General features: G+C 41.1%; 1 protein-coding gene and 1 pseudogene across 2 annotated transcripts in view; one reads left to right on the top strand and one right to left on the bottom strand.

Annotated features, from left to right (window-relative positions):
- Positions 1–12,965, bottom strand: part of Cdkl2 (cyclin dependent kinase like 2) — a 35,618-nt gene that overhangs the window by 10,738 nt on the left and 11,915 nt on the right. For both annotated transcript variants that reach the window (XM_048425512.3, XM_048425505.3), the window contains exons 4-8: positions 7,318–7,496; positions 5,877–5,989; positions 3,813–3,958; positions 3,341–3,429; positions 800–929 (exon numbers count right to left, since the gene is read on the bottom strand). In XM_048425512.3, the coding sequence (XP_048281469.2) occupies positions 800–929; positions 3,341–3,429; positions 3,813–3,958; positions 5,877–5,989; positions 7,318–7,496 (657 nt within the window). The remainder of the gene's footprint in view (positions 1–799; positions 930–3,340; positions 3,430–3,812; positions 3,959–5,876; positions 5,990–7,317; positions 7,497–12,965) is intronic.
- Positions 8,158–12,784, top strand: LOC146893777 (elongation factor 1-alpha 1 pseudogene; annotated as a pseudogene).

Below are 12,965 nucleotides of genomic sequence, written 5' to 3'. Positions count from 1 at the left end.
AAAACAGAATATGCTAAGGGTTTTTATTTAAGGTAGTGTCTACAGGAAAAATGATCTTTTTGCTTGTTTGGCTTTTCAACCAGTTTGCAAGTTGACAATTTGGCCAGTGTGTGTGTATGGTTTTTTTTTTTTTAATTACATTTTTTAAAAGCTTATTTATTATATATACAGTATTTTGCCTGCAGACCAGAAGAGGGCATCAGATTTCATTGCAGATGGTTGTGAGCCACTATGTGGATGCTGGGAATTGAACTCAGGACCTCTAGAAGAGCAGTCAGTGCTCTTAACCACTGAGCCAATCCTCCAGCCCTGCCCAGTGTTTTAAAACTTTAAAATCTTCATTATTGGGTGGAAGAGACGGACGACTCAGTGGTTAAGAGCACTTTCTGCTCTGCAGAAAACAAGGGTTTGTTTCTCACACCCACATGATGGCTCTAAACCATCCAAAATTCCAATTTCAGAGGAGCCAATGCCCTCTTCTGACCCCCAGGTACCAAGCCTGTATGTGCTTCACATACACAAAGCTAAACATTCACATATAAAATAAAGTGAATACATCTAATTTTTAAAAACTTAAATCTTCGGCCAGGCGGTGGTGGCATACCCTTAATCCCAGCACCGGAAGGCAGAGGCAGGTAGATCTCTGTGAGTTTGAGGCCAGCCTTGTCCACAGAGCGAGTTCTAGGACAGGTTCCAAAAGATACTCTTTTCCAAGAGAAATCCTGTCCTGAAAAACAAACAAACAAAATTAAATCATCATTTTCTTCCATAAATTTTAACCTTAAACATGAACACTTACCTGGACCACAAGCGTCTTTCTTTCTTCACCTAAGGTATCATCTTTCTCTTTCTTTCTGTTTTGAGATTTTTTGGGTAAAGAATTATTCTTGGCATCTTTCTCTATTTTTAACTGCAATTCTTGAGAAAACCTATATAAAAGTACATGTCTCAATTAAAATAAAATTATATGAGAAAGGTAAACCTAGAAAAAAATCAAGATAATCATTTAAGATTCAGTGTTAACCTAATCCATTTTATTTAAAATGAGAAAAATCACATTCCATATGAACAGTTTCGAAAAGCCTTTGGGTGTGGGAAGAGTCTTCAGGACTCTGAGCAGGAGAATGTCTGGACCACCTAAACACTGGTCCTGATGGCGGCAAACAATGTGGATGAGGCTGCTGGCATCCCACCAAGAACTGAGACACCTGCACCGACCCAGGCTAGCACTCGGTGCTCCTCACAGTCACACTGAGTTTGTGTGTGTGTCGGGGGGCCACTTTCGGATGCTCACAATGAAGCAGTGAAAGGATTAATTTTATTAAAGTGAAACAAACCCATGAACACCTCTCTTCAGATTCTGTGTGATGAGAAGAGAAATTCCTATGATCTCTAGTGGCTGACTCAAAGGCACTTGAATGACTGGCTACCCAAGCACAGGTCAAGCCACACAAGTTTTTCATGTAATATTTACACTTGAAAGACTAACTGAAAATCCATGCTTATTTAGATGGGTATGTAGCAGACATTTTGCTTTGAAAATGAACAAGGTGAGCTAGTCATTGCAAGGAAAGAAACTGATAATATTTCTGTAAACAATAAAATTCACACTTTCATGTAAGAAATTACAACTCTATTAACTTGGGATCTTAGCGGTCTTCCCATAGTTCAAATTTTTCTGGTAAAATGGAGCATAATTTTTGATATTATATTATGACATACCAACATTTTTAAGGGTCACATAATTCAGTGTTGCCAATGTGCTTCAAATGATGAAAGTATGTCATAAAGCATGCACAGATAAAACATCAATTCAGAAGATCAGACAAAAATGGATTTTAATCAACAGAGAAGGAAAAGTCATTGGCATGGTTTAAATTTCACAACGCAACCAGTCCTTTAGAAAGCACCACAGAGGACTGGAGAGAGGGCCCACCAGTGAGAGTGCCTGCTGCTCTTCCCGAAACCCACACCGCATGGCTAACAACTGCCTATAACTTCAGCTCCACGGTATCTAACACAAACTTCTGCATCTATGGGCACACACACATGACAGACAAAGGCACACATACACACATATATACATACAAACAAATAAACATAAGGTCAATTTTAAATAAAGGAACTACTACAGCTGAGCTGGGCATGGTGTCATACTCCTGTAAATTCCAGCACACGGGCGGAGGGAGGCCAAGGCAGGAGAATACTGACTTTGGGAGGAACCTAGGCTACATAGTGAGTTTCAGATCAGCCAGAAGTACAGTGTAAGACCCTGCCTTGAATAATAAAAATAAGAAGAAGAGAAAAAGAAAGGAATTAAGGGAGAGAAGGAGAAAGGGGAAAGAAAAGGAAGAAACTAACAATGCCAGGTTTTGGTATAATATTAAAGTTTGACATAGAATCAAAGAAAACTAAATCACTTCAAAAAACTATTAATATACTTTTCTACTTTTTTAGATATACATTTGTTTTGTGCAACTAAAATAACATACTATGGTACTCACTAATGACTATAGAAGCAAATATAAGAATCCAGATATCATCTACTAAGCTAGATTTTTAAAGAGATTTGTAAAATGATGAATCTTTAGGGCTGGAAAGATAACTCAGCAGTTAAGAATGCACTGTGGGCTGGAGAGATGGCTCAGAGATTAAGAGCAATAACTACCCTTGCAGAGAACCTGAGTTAGGTTCCCAGAACCCATGTTGGAAACCATGCCTGTAACTCCAGTTCTAAGGATCTGCCGCCCTCTTCTGACCCCCAAGAGCACATCCATTCAAATGCACATACACAATTCAGATACACATGCAAAGACATAAGTAAATATATATATTTATGCTGTCCATATATAACAGATACACAGCACTGTCACAGCCTCTTTTCTCCTGGTTCTTGTTCTGTCAGCTGAGCTAATGCCAACATCTGCAGCAGCACTGGGAACCATGCCAGCAGCACTGGCATCTACAAGCCTGGCACCTTAAGGACTAGCGCATCAGCACATTGGCATGATCGGCAGCATCACTGGACCAGGTGTGGCATGAGTCTGGCAGCAACAGGAGATGGCAACTGCACAGATGCAGCAACATAGGAATTAGTGACCGGAGTGGTGGGTGTCATCTCAGAAGACAGAAGAAGAAAAGGAAGAGATTGTTTCGTGAAAACCTGCAGCTCCAGGAACACAGGAAACCACCCCCTAGGAATTCTGCTGCCACTCCGGGTGAATGGAGCAGGACACAGATAACTGACATCCTGCGAGGGCGACACAGACTGTGGAGCAGATTTCCCTCTGACCCTGTTCCTGCGGCCTGCAGAGCAGAGGCCAGCACTATGGTACTGTACCTCTCAGCAAATCCATCCATTTGAAAGAAATCATGTTGTAGAAGGTCAGCACAGAAGGGCCTTTTGTCTGGGTCAATATGCAAGCATTTCTGAAAAATCAAGAACATATACAAGTCTTCTTCAAGAACAGCTGTCTACATTTAGATTTCTTCTTTCTACCCAATGAACAGAAGACAGCACAAATCACAAAAGTGACCATCAGTGGCTGTTATGTCACAAATGAGACCCAGCATTCCGTGTCTGCAGATGTAAATGAATGCACAAGTTCCTAAGAAGCAGTCTGTCCAAGGAAACTGTTGACCTAAAAGATCAAGTAGGGAAGGGGAATGGGAAGGAAGACGGCAGGGAGGGAGGGAGAGAAGGAGGGAGGGAGGGGAGGGAGGCAAGGGAGGGGAGGGAGGGGAGCACATGCATGAACCAAGTCTCCACACTATACACACTTCCTATCACAAAGAAGGAAAAGGACAATTACCTTTGCTAGATTTATTACAACTTCAGGGAGCTTGGGATAGCGGCACTCCAAGGGTTCTCTTTCTGTGTCTTTGATCTCAGGCAATCTTACTCCAGCAAACACGGGGTTTTTATAAAACAGCTCCTGGTGTCTTGGAATTAAATTACCTGGGGAAAAACCCAGCACCCATCTTCGTCAGTAATAGTCGACAGAAATGGCGAAGAGACGGTAACGTAGGGAAGCAGTGAAAACAGTCAGCTGACAGTAGTACTCTGCGTGTGCGAGATCAGCCCAGACAGACCTGCTACTGTAAAAATAGAGGGACTCTGTGTGCAAGATCAGCCTAGACAGACCTGCTATACTAAAGAACTTGAAAGCCTTTATAGTGGGTTTGACATAAGACAGCTCAAAAAAGCGAACACTGCTTTTCTAACATATTCATCTAGAAAATTAAAGACTTGTGAAGAAACAGGAAGGACAGGTAGAAAATAGTTTTGTCCCTCTAAATGAAGTACTCTGCTTCTGTCTAACAGTAAAAACTATCATGTCCCCAGAACAATGAAGACAGAGTCACACAGACAGAGAATCTAATTTAGATAAACCAGCTCCTTTTATTCAGGTTGTGTACCTATATCTAAATTCAAATTTGAGCATTTTAATCTTTTTCAATTTTAATACCTATTATATCATGAGATATATAATTTAAAAAGTTAAATTTTATGAACTTTTTATTATACTAATACACTGTAAATACTATATAAGTACAATATTGAGGAAATAGTGAAAAAAATAATGTACATATTCAGATGCAACCTCTTTATTGTTCCTCCCTCCTCTCTGTGATACAGCAGTAATATGAAAATTCTACTCTAAGAAATCATATAATACTTAATAAATTCTTAGTCTTAGAACTTAAAACCAAATAATTAAATTATCCCAAGTATCTTCCTATTATTTCCATTTTAAAATCTTAGAATATAAATTTTATATTCCAGCAAACATAAGGCTCAGAGTCTAGCTTTGGAATTTCATCCAAAGAACTAGGAATGAAAGACAAAACCTGGAGACGTTAGTCACAGGTATGGTGACGCTCATCTGCAGTCACAGCCACGGTGACACACACCTGTAGTCATAGCCCTGGAGAAACTTAGGCAGAAGGATGGAGAGTTTGGGGATATCCTGGGCTACACAGTGAGACCCTTGTCTCAGAAAACAGAAGACAAAAATAAAATGCAAGACAACATTATCTCCTAAGTTTTTGTGTCTCTCATCTTATCCTAGAGACGAAGATGAGGATGAAGAGGATAGCTGGATTTCACCAAATGCTCACTGACTCAATAGATAAAAAGGGATGATCACATCTTCTCCTTCTAGGGGGGCTGGAGGTAAGCATGATTCAGAACCAGGCTCAAGGTTAGCAACATTTCTGAGTTATTCTGAACTCTCACTACACTGTCTTATTATAATTTTTGTAGAATTTTAAAATCAGCAGTGGCTTTGAGCAACATCAAGGTAGCTGATTGTATGCTAATACATTCCTTGCTAAGATAATTTTTTAAATTTTCTTGCCTATTAGATTTATGATTCTCCCTATCTTCCACAATCACCCCCTTTTCTTACACTAACCAGTCTTGCTAGAGATGCAAAGTGTGTGCACACACACGTGCATACATGTTTGTGTGTTTATGTATGTAAATATGTATATAAATGTGTGTGCGCATGAATGTACAATGAGTGTCTCTGTGTGTGCATGAGTATATGTGCAGTATGTGTACATGTGTGTGTGCATATGTGTGCTTCCTATTTGCTTCCTACTTACACCTAAAATAAGCATCATATTTTTGGGGGGGGATTTTCAAGACAGGGTTTCTCTGTTCCTTTGGAGCCTGTCCTGGAACTAGCTCTTGTAGACCAGAGTGACCTCGAACTCACAGAGATCTGCCTACCTCTGCCTCCTGAGTGCTGGGATTAAAGGCGTGAGCCACCATCACCCAGCATAAATAAGCATCATCTTTAAGGCATCATAACAAGAAACACACAGAAAAAAAAAACTATAAAATTTAAATCACAGATGTATACTCTTACCTAAACATGTCATAATATGGTGTAACTGATCAATATCGGATTCTCCTGGAAATAGGGGCTGCCCCGTGAGCATTTCAATGACCAGACAACCAATGGCCCAGACATCAACAGCCCTGGAAAAAAAAAGTGAGGTGATGTAAGACATGGCACCTTGACACCTTTCCTGTGCCTGTAACTTCTTGGCACTGAGAGGCACAGAAGTCAACCTTGTCACTAAAGTCATTTCTCGGTAAGAATTTAAACCCTCTATTGTAATATGTGAGAAACCTAGAAGCTTCAACCATCTGATATTAAGGGAGAAAGGTCCTGAAAAGCCACACTGGCCATGTGTCCGTTATTCTGAAAATAGGGCTCTGCAGCTGCCGCTGAGCGCCTGTGCACTCTCCAGCCCTTCAGTGCTCACTCTAACTCAGGGTAGCTCTCAGGATGCTAAACAGAGGAAAGAAGTGGTCACTGACAACAGGGTAACCACTAGTCAGAACTAAAATAACATGCCAGCATAGAGCCAGCGACTCTGAAGTTGCCCAGTCATGGCTGAATTATAAAATATTACAAAAATTATAACAGTGAAGTAAAATGAAAACTCAATAATTCAAAAAAGATTACTGGATGTCTAATATCATCAAAAATTATAGATAATATTTTAGGAAAATTTCTGCCAAAAGTAAAATTTATAGTCTTCCCCTCTGATAAAGACAACTTACATTTTGAAAATCTTTAAATAATATTTTACCCTTATGTTGCCCTTCATAACTTTAAGTTCTCTAATCAATATTTAACCTCTCTTGTTTTTTCGAGACAGGGTTTCTCTGCAGCTTTGGAGCCTGTGTTAGAACTAGCTCTTGTAGACCAGGCTGGCCTTGAACTCACAGGATCCAACTGCCTCTGCCTCCCAAGTGCTGGGATGAAAGGCGTGTGCTACCCCGCCATGCTTAACTTTTAATTAAATTAAGTGTACATGCATGAGGGTATGTACATATGTGCAAGTGCCCAAGGAGAGTAGGGCATCAGACTCTTGCCGTTGGAGCTGCAGGCAGTTGCGAGCCACCAGAGTGGGTGCTGGAAACTCAGGTGCCATCTGTGCTTGCTGGACCATCCCTCCAGACACTAACAAATATATTTCTTTCTGACCATTCAAATAACTCAGTTTCCCTTTAAAGTAAGTATATCTATCTCAGGATATCACTAACTTTTTGTTGGTTTGTCCTGGCATCCTGTAAAACAAAACCAGGATCTCACTGCAGCAGGCAAGGACTCCACTGAGCCACCCAGTCCTCAAAGGAAATTTTAAAAAGAACTTCCAAAGAGAATGTACTAGGGATTGTTACAAACCATTCACTAAAAATTGAATCCAAGCCTGCCTTTCAGTGTTAAGTGGATCGTTTATTACAGACACATCCACTCTTGACTCCGCATCTGCGCCCTCATTCCTGACTCTTACTTGCCATACTTGACGTCACCAACCAGCAGTTCTGGAGCTCGGTACCATCGGGTGGCCACATAGTCAGTGTAAACCTCCCCAGGAGCTGCCAATGTCCGTGCAAATCCAAAGTCGCATAGCTTCACAACACCAGACTGAGAGACTAATATGTTCTCGGGCTTTATGTCTCTGTGTATGATCTAAGACAAAACACACACAGAGGGCATAAAATATGATAAACAAATTAATGGGGGGGATGCCTGCCATGAGCAGGGTACCACTGCTGTTCCTGTCAGAGTACAGCACAAGTGGGGCAGCAGAGAACATCCACGTTGCAAGGATTAGCTAAACCAGCAAAGTTATTAAATAAAATACATACCATTAACCAACAAATCAACTTTCAGTCAATTACTACTGTCAAGACCAAGAAATAAACATGTTGTTGAAGACTAGGGGTAGTCAAGGAAAATTTTTATGGAAGAGATAAGTTTTATGATAGGTTTTTTAATATCGTAATATGTTAGCAACCACTTGACCATACATGTGTCAGGCACTACATGAAGTTTTACACACTTTAACTAATTTTAACACACAACCCCCTGAAATGGGTGCTGTGATAGTTTCCACTTACAGAGGGCTGGGAATAGGCAGTAGAGGCATAAGAGTGTAAGGAGAAAGCAGGGTACAGAAACACAACCTAGGAGGATTTGAGAGTGGAGCAGGAAAAAGCAGTGTGACCTTGGGAAATGCTACTGCTTTGATGAAACTCATAATTAGAGTGAAGTCCGTTCTCTCATCAAAAATGAACATTTCTTTTTCATAACTGGTTTGCCATCAGAACACCACTAATTCAAAGACAAAATGGGAAAGAAAAAGACTCATAGAAACATCGTCATTACTGGATGTGCAGAGTCAGCCCAGACACCAGGACTGGCCATCCAATCTACAGATGTGGTGGAATTGGCAAAGCACCAATAAGTTTAAGAAGGAGGCTGCCAAGCAGGAGAAGGCTCCTTCAAGTACGCCTGTGTCTGGGGCAAACTGAATGAACGAGAGCTGCAATAACTACTAACATCTCCCTGCAGAAGTCTGAGACCAGCAAATATGGTGTGACTATCATTGGTGGCCTAGGACACAGAGATTTAATCAAAACCGTGATTACAGGCCAAGCTCATGCTGACTGTGTTGTCCTGATTATTACGGCTGATGTTGGTGAACTTGAAACTGGTATCTCTAAGAATGGGCAGACCATTGAGCATGCCCTTCTGGCTTAAACATTGGGCATCAATCAGCTAATCAACAAAATAGATTTCACTAAGCTATCCTACAGCCAGAAGAGACAGGAGGTAATGTTAAGGAAATCAGCACATCAGAGCATCACAGGGAAACCCACAGAGACAGCTGACCTGAACTTGTGGGAGCTCACAGACTCCAGCTAGGGAGTTGGCATGGGACTGGCCTGGACTCTCTACATGTGGGTGACAGTTACACAGCTTGGTCTGTGGTGCCCCTAGCAGTGGTATCAGGATCTGTCCCTGGCACACAAGCTGGCTTTTTGAGACCTATTTATAGCCTATGATGGGATGCCTCATTCAACCTTGATGCGGGGCGGGGGGGGGGGGGGCTTGGTCCTTCCTCAACTTGATATGCCATGCTTTGTTGACTCCCATGGGAGGCCTTACCCTTTCTGAGGAGTGGATGGGGGTGTAGAAAGGAAGTGGAGGGAGGGAATGGGAGGAGAGGAGGGAGGAGAAACTGGTTGGTATGTAAAATAAATTTAAAGATTAATTTTAAAAAAGAGAATTGGCTACAACCCTGACACTAGCATTTGTACCAATTTCTGGTTGGAATGGTGACAACGTGCTGAGCCAAGCGCTATAATACACCTTAGCTCAAGGGACAGAATGTCACCCAGAAAGATGGCAGTGCCAGTGGGACCATACTGATGGAAGCTTTGCAACTGGCCCGCCAGGATGTCTATAATATTGGTAGCATTGTTACTGTCCCTGTGGGTCAAGGAAGACTGGTATTCCCAGACCTGCAGGGTGGTTACCTTTGCTTCAGTCAATGTCACAACAGAAGCATGGTCTGTTGAAATGACAATGAAACTTTGAGTGAAGCTCTTCCTGGGAACAGTGTGAGCTTCAATGTTCAGCATGCGTTTGTCAAATATGTTAGACATAGCAATGTTGCTGGTGACAGCAAAAACGACCCACCAATGGAAGCAGCTGGCTTCACGGCTCAGGTGATTATCCTGGACCCCCGGGTCAAATCAGTCCTAAGTCCCTGCGCTGCACTGGCATACAGTTCACACAGCTTATAGGCTTGCGGAGTTTAAAGAAGAGTGATTGCCATTCTGGCAGGAAGCTGGAAGATAGCCCTAACTTCTCGAAATGCCTAAGGAAAGGAGCATGGTGTTTGTTTGTTTTTGTTTGTTTGTGTTTTTCGTTTGGGGGGTTATTGTTTTTACTGAACTATATTTTTTTCCCACTCTCCTTCCTTCCTCTCCTCTCCCCTTTTATCCTCTCCCATGATCCCCATGCGAAAGAAGTATGTTTTATGGACCATCTTTTGTGTATGCATGTGTGAATGTGCACAAATGTGACAGTTTTAATCGAAACAACTTGACCAAAAATCTGTCACAGAATTTTGAGACCCATTTTAAAATGAGAATTTTACACCAGTGGCTCACAACCTTCCTAGTGCTGCAGCCCTTTGATGCACTTTATCATGTGCCCCACCATAAAATGATTTTCATTGCTCCTTTATATCTGTAACTTTACAGTTATGACTCATGGTGTAAATATCTGTGTTTTTTTGATGATTTTCTGAGACTCCTATAAAAGGGTCATTCAACCCCCAAGGGGTCGAGAACTGCAGGCTGAGAACCACTTAAACAAAACAAGTTTAATGAGAGAAAACAAAAAACCTTTCATATAGACACAGAAATGCTCTAATTGTGGAGGCAGTCAATATTAAAATATTAAACACTGTACCTTGAAGACAGGCTGTATGGTTAAATATAGGCTGGTCAGTCATAAGGATATAAAAATAAAGGGACAGAGAAGCATATATAAGCAGAATACACTGAAATATTCTTCAATAGAAAGCAAGACAATGGAAGCAGGGCAGATGGATCTGAATGCAAGGCCAGCCTGGTCTACAGAGTGAGTTCCAGTACAGTCAGGGCTACACAGAGAGACCCTGTCTCAGAGAGAGAGAAAGAGAGCGAGAGAGAGAGCCAGCTAACGATACCACCATAGGCTAACTTCCTTGGTCATCCTGCTCTTAGGACAGGATGAACATAGAGTGCACTCACCCAAAGCTAAGTATTTTAGACTCACTGGGAAGAAACTGTGGGGTTTTGTTTGTTTGTTTGTTTGTTTTTAATTATTTCTCTCAATTTTTTGAAACTGTAAGTATATAATTTCCCTCTTTTCATCTCTTCAATCCCTCCATTATATTCCTCCTTGCTATCAAATTTGGGGCCCCTTAATTATTAGTTGTTATATACATATGTGTTTCTAAATACAACCTATTTAGTCTGTATAATGTTACTTATATGTATTTTTTTAGAGCTGGCCACTTAGTATTGGAGAGGTTATCTTTTAATTAGAAGGATTCATCAATGTCTCTGACAGTACCTGTGGTAGTAAGTCTTGACTATCAGCTTGAAGGGCCAAGTCTTTGTCTGTGTCCATAAGGTCAGTTTCAGAGACATTTAACTGAAGTGAGACCTATCCTGAATGTGGGGGACACCATTCCATGGGCTGGGGTCCTGGGTTGAGTCAAAGGGACAAGCAGGCTGAGCACCAGCTTCACTTTGCCAGGCAATGTGACCAGCTGCCTCCCTTTCTGCCACCACGACTTCCCTGCCAGGATGGATTGTACTCTCAAATGTGCACCAGGTCAGCCCAGCCTCCTTATGTGCTCTGATCAGAGGTTATGTCACAGCAATGAGAACAATTACTAATGTGCTAAAACTTCCTATTGATCCAATTCCTGCATATCCAACACATTATATATCATATAGTCTGCTCCTATGACAACATTTCTCTTACTTATTAAGCTGGCATTCAGTTTCCTGAGCTTGATTAATGTGAAGTTTCATTATAAAAACAATGTCAAAACTGTATTTCTCAAAATCAATTTTCTGAGAGTGGATCATTGATTTAGGGGATTCATAAGGAAAGCCAATATTTCCCTAGGTCCAAACTAAACTAGATGTCTCTACTGAATAATTTATATACACATATACAAAGGTATAGTCACCCTGAACTACATAATTAGAGTAGACAACAAGAAGGCCCTAAAAACTGAAGATGATAAATAAGAGAGGGAAAACAACCACATGTTCAGGTAAATTATTTTTTCTTTTACTTATTATTTATTTATGCTTCAGTCTGAGTGTAGTTTCTGTATGTGAGCATGTTGGTGAGGGTCTGAGAGGGGCATTAGCGCTCCTGAAGGTGGAAGTACAGGTAGTTTGAAGCCACCTGATGTGAGTGCTGGAACCCAGTGTAGGGCTCTGGAAGAGTGGTGAGCACGCATGACTGCCACATCGTCTCCCCAGCCCCTTCTCATATATTTGCTGAGAGAAGAGTCTCATGTGGCCTGGGCTGGCCTCCAACTTGCTACTTAGCCAACTGTCCTGGCCTCTACCTCCCAAGTGTTGGGACTCCTGAAATGCACACCATAACTGGTTTATGGTGCTCAGAATCACACCCAGGACTTTGTGTATACTAAGCAAGAACTTTACCAAAGGATTATCTTCAGTTTTCAAACTATACACCACTATCACCTATGATGACTATAATCACAAAGATTATATAAAATATTTTGTAAAACTGTAAAAGCATATGCTGTGTTACTCATTTAATGCCCTGTAGGTGCTTTTCTATGACATTCAACAGACAAAAAAAAATGTTGCTATAGATTAGATGAGAAGAACAGAGATTTTCATACTCTCATACTTTACAAGTAGGCAAGAAAACATGATTCAGCAAAACATATACTACTTGGTATAGTCTTCAAATTTTCCTAATCCACTCAGCAAATGTTATGTTAAAAAGAAAAATGGCCAATGAACAAATGTTTAAGTCTAGTTTATAAGTGAAGTATTTAGTATTCTAGCATTCTTCGGGGCTAGAGAGATGACTCAATGGGTAAAGGCACCTGCCACCAAGCATGACAGCCTAAACCCAGTTCCCTAGATTCACACAGTAGAAGAGAACAGACTCTGTAAGTTTGTACACTGTGACATGGGCACACACACAATCAACCAACTTGTGTACAAAAGGTTACTAATGTCTGCAACTTACTTTAAATACATCAGTATTCGAGATTAATAAATTAACAGATGAACAGAGATTATAAAATTAGTGTACAGACTGTAAATAACCACAACAAACTATTAAATGCATAATATAGTTACTGAGAATAGAATGTCTATTGTGTACCCTTTCAACTTTTTAATAGGGCCTTATAATGGTCTGTCCTGTCCCTTTAAGAGACAAGCCCTGCCAACTCCCCTCCCTTGTGTCCACAGAGGCAATCAGATCTTCCTTCTGTTTCCACCCTGCTTGCTCTCTGCCCATCTCTCTTCCAAAGAGGTGGCTATGGTCTCCTTTCCTCTCCCCACTCCCTCTACCTCCCCTTCTCTCCCCACT

This window comes from Myodes glareolus, chromosome 8 (assembly GCF_982192425.1).
Source record: "Myodes glareolus chromosome 8, mMyoGla1.1, whole genome shotgun sequence".
NCBI classification, from domain to species: Eukaryota; Metazoa; Chordata; class Mammalia; order Rodentia; family Cricetidae; genus Myodes; species Myodes glareolus.
This window is presented reverse-complemented; position numbering and strand designations above follow the sequence as displayed.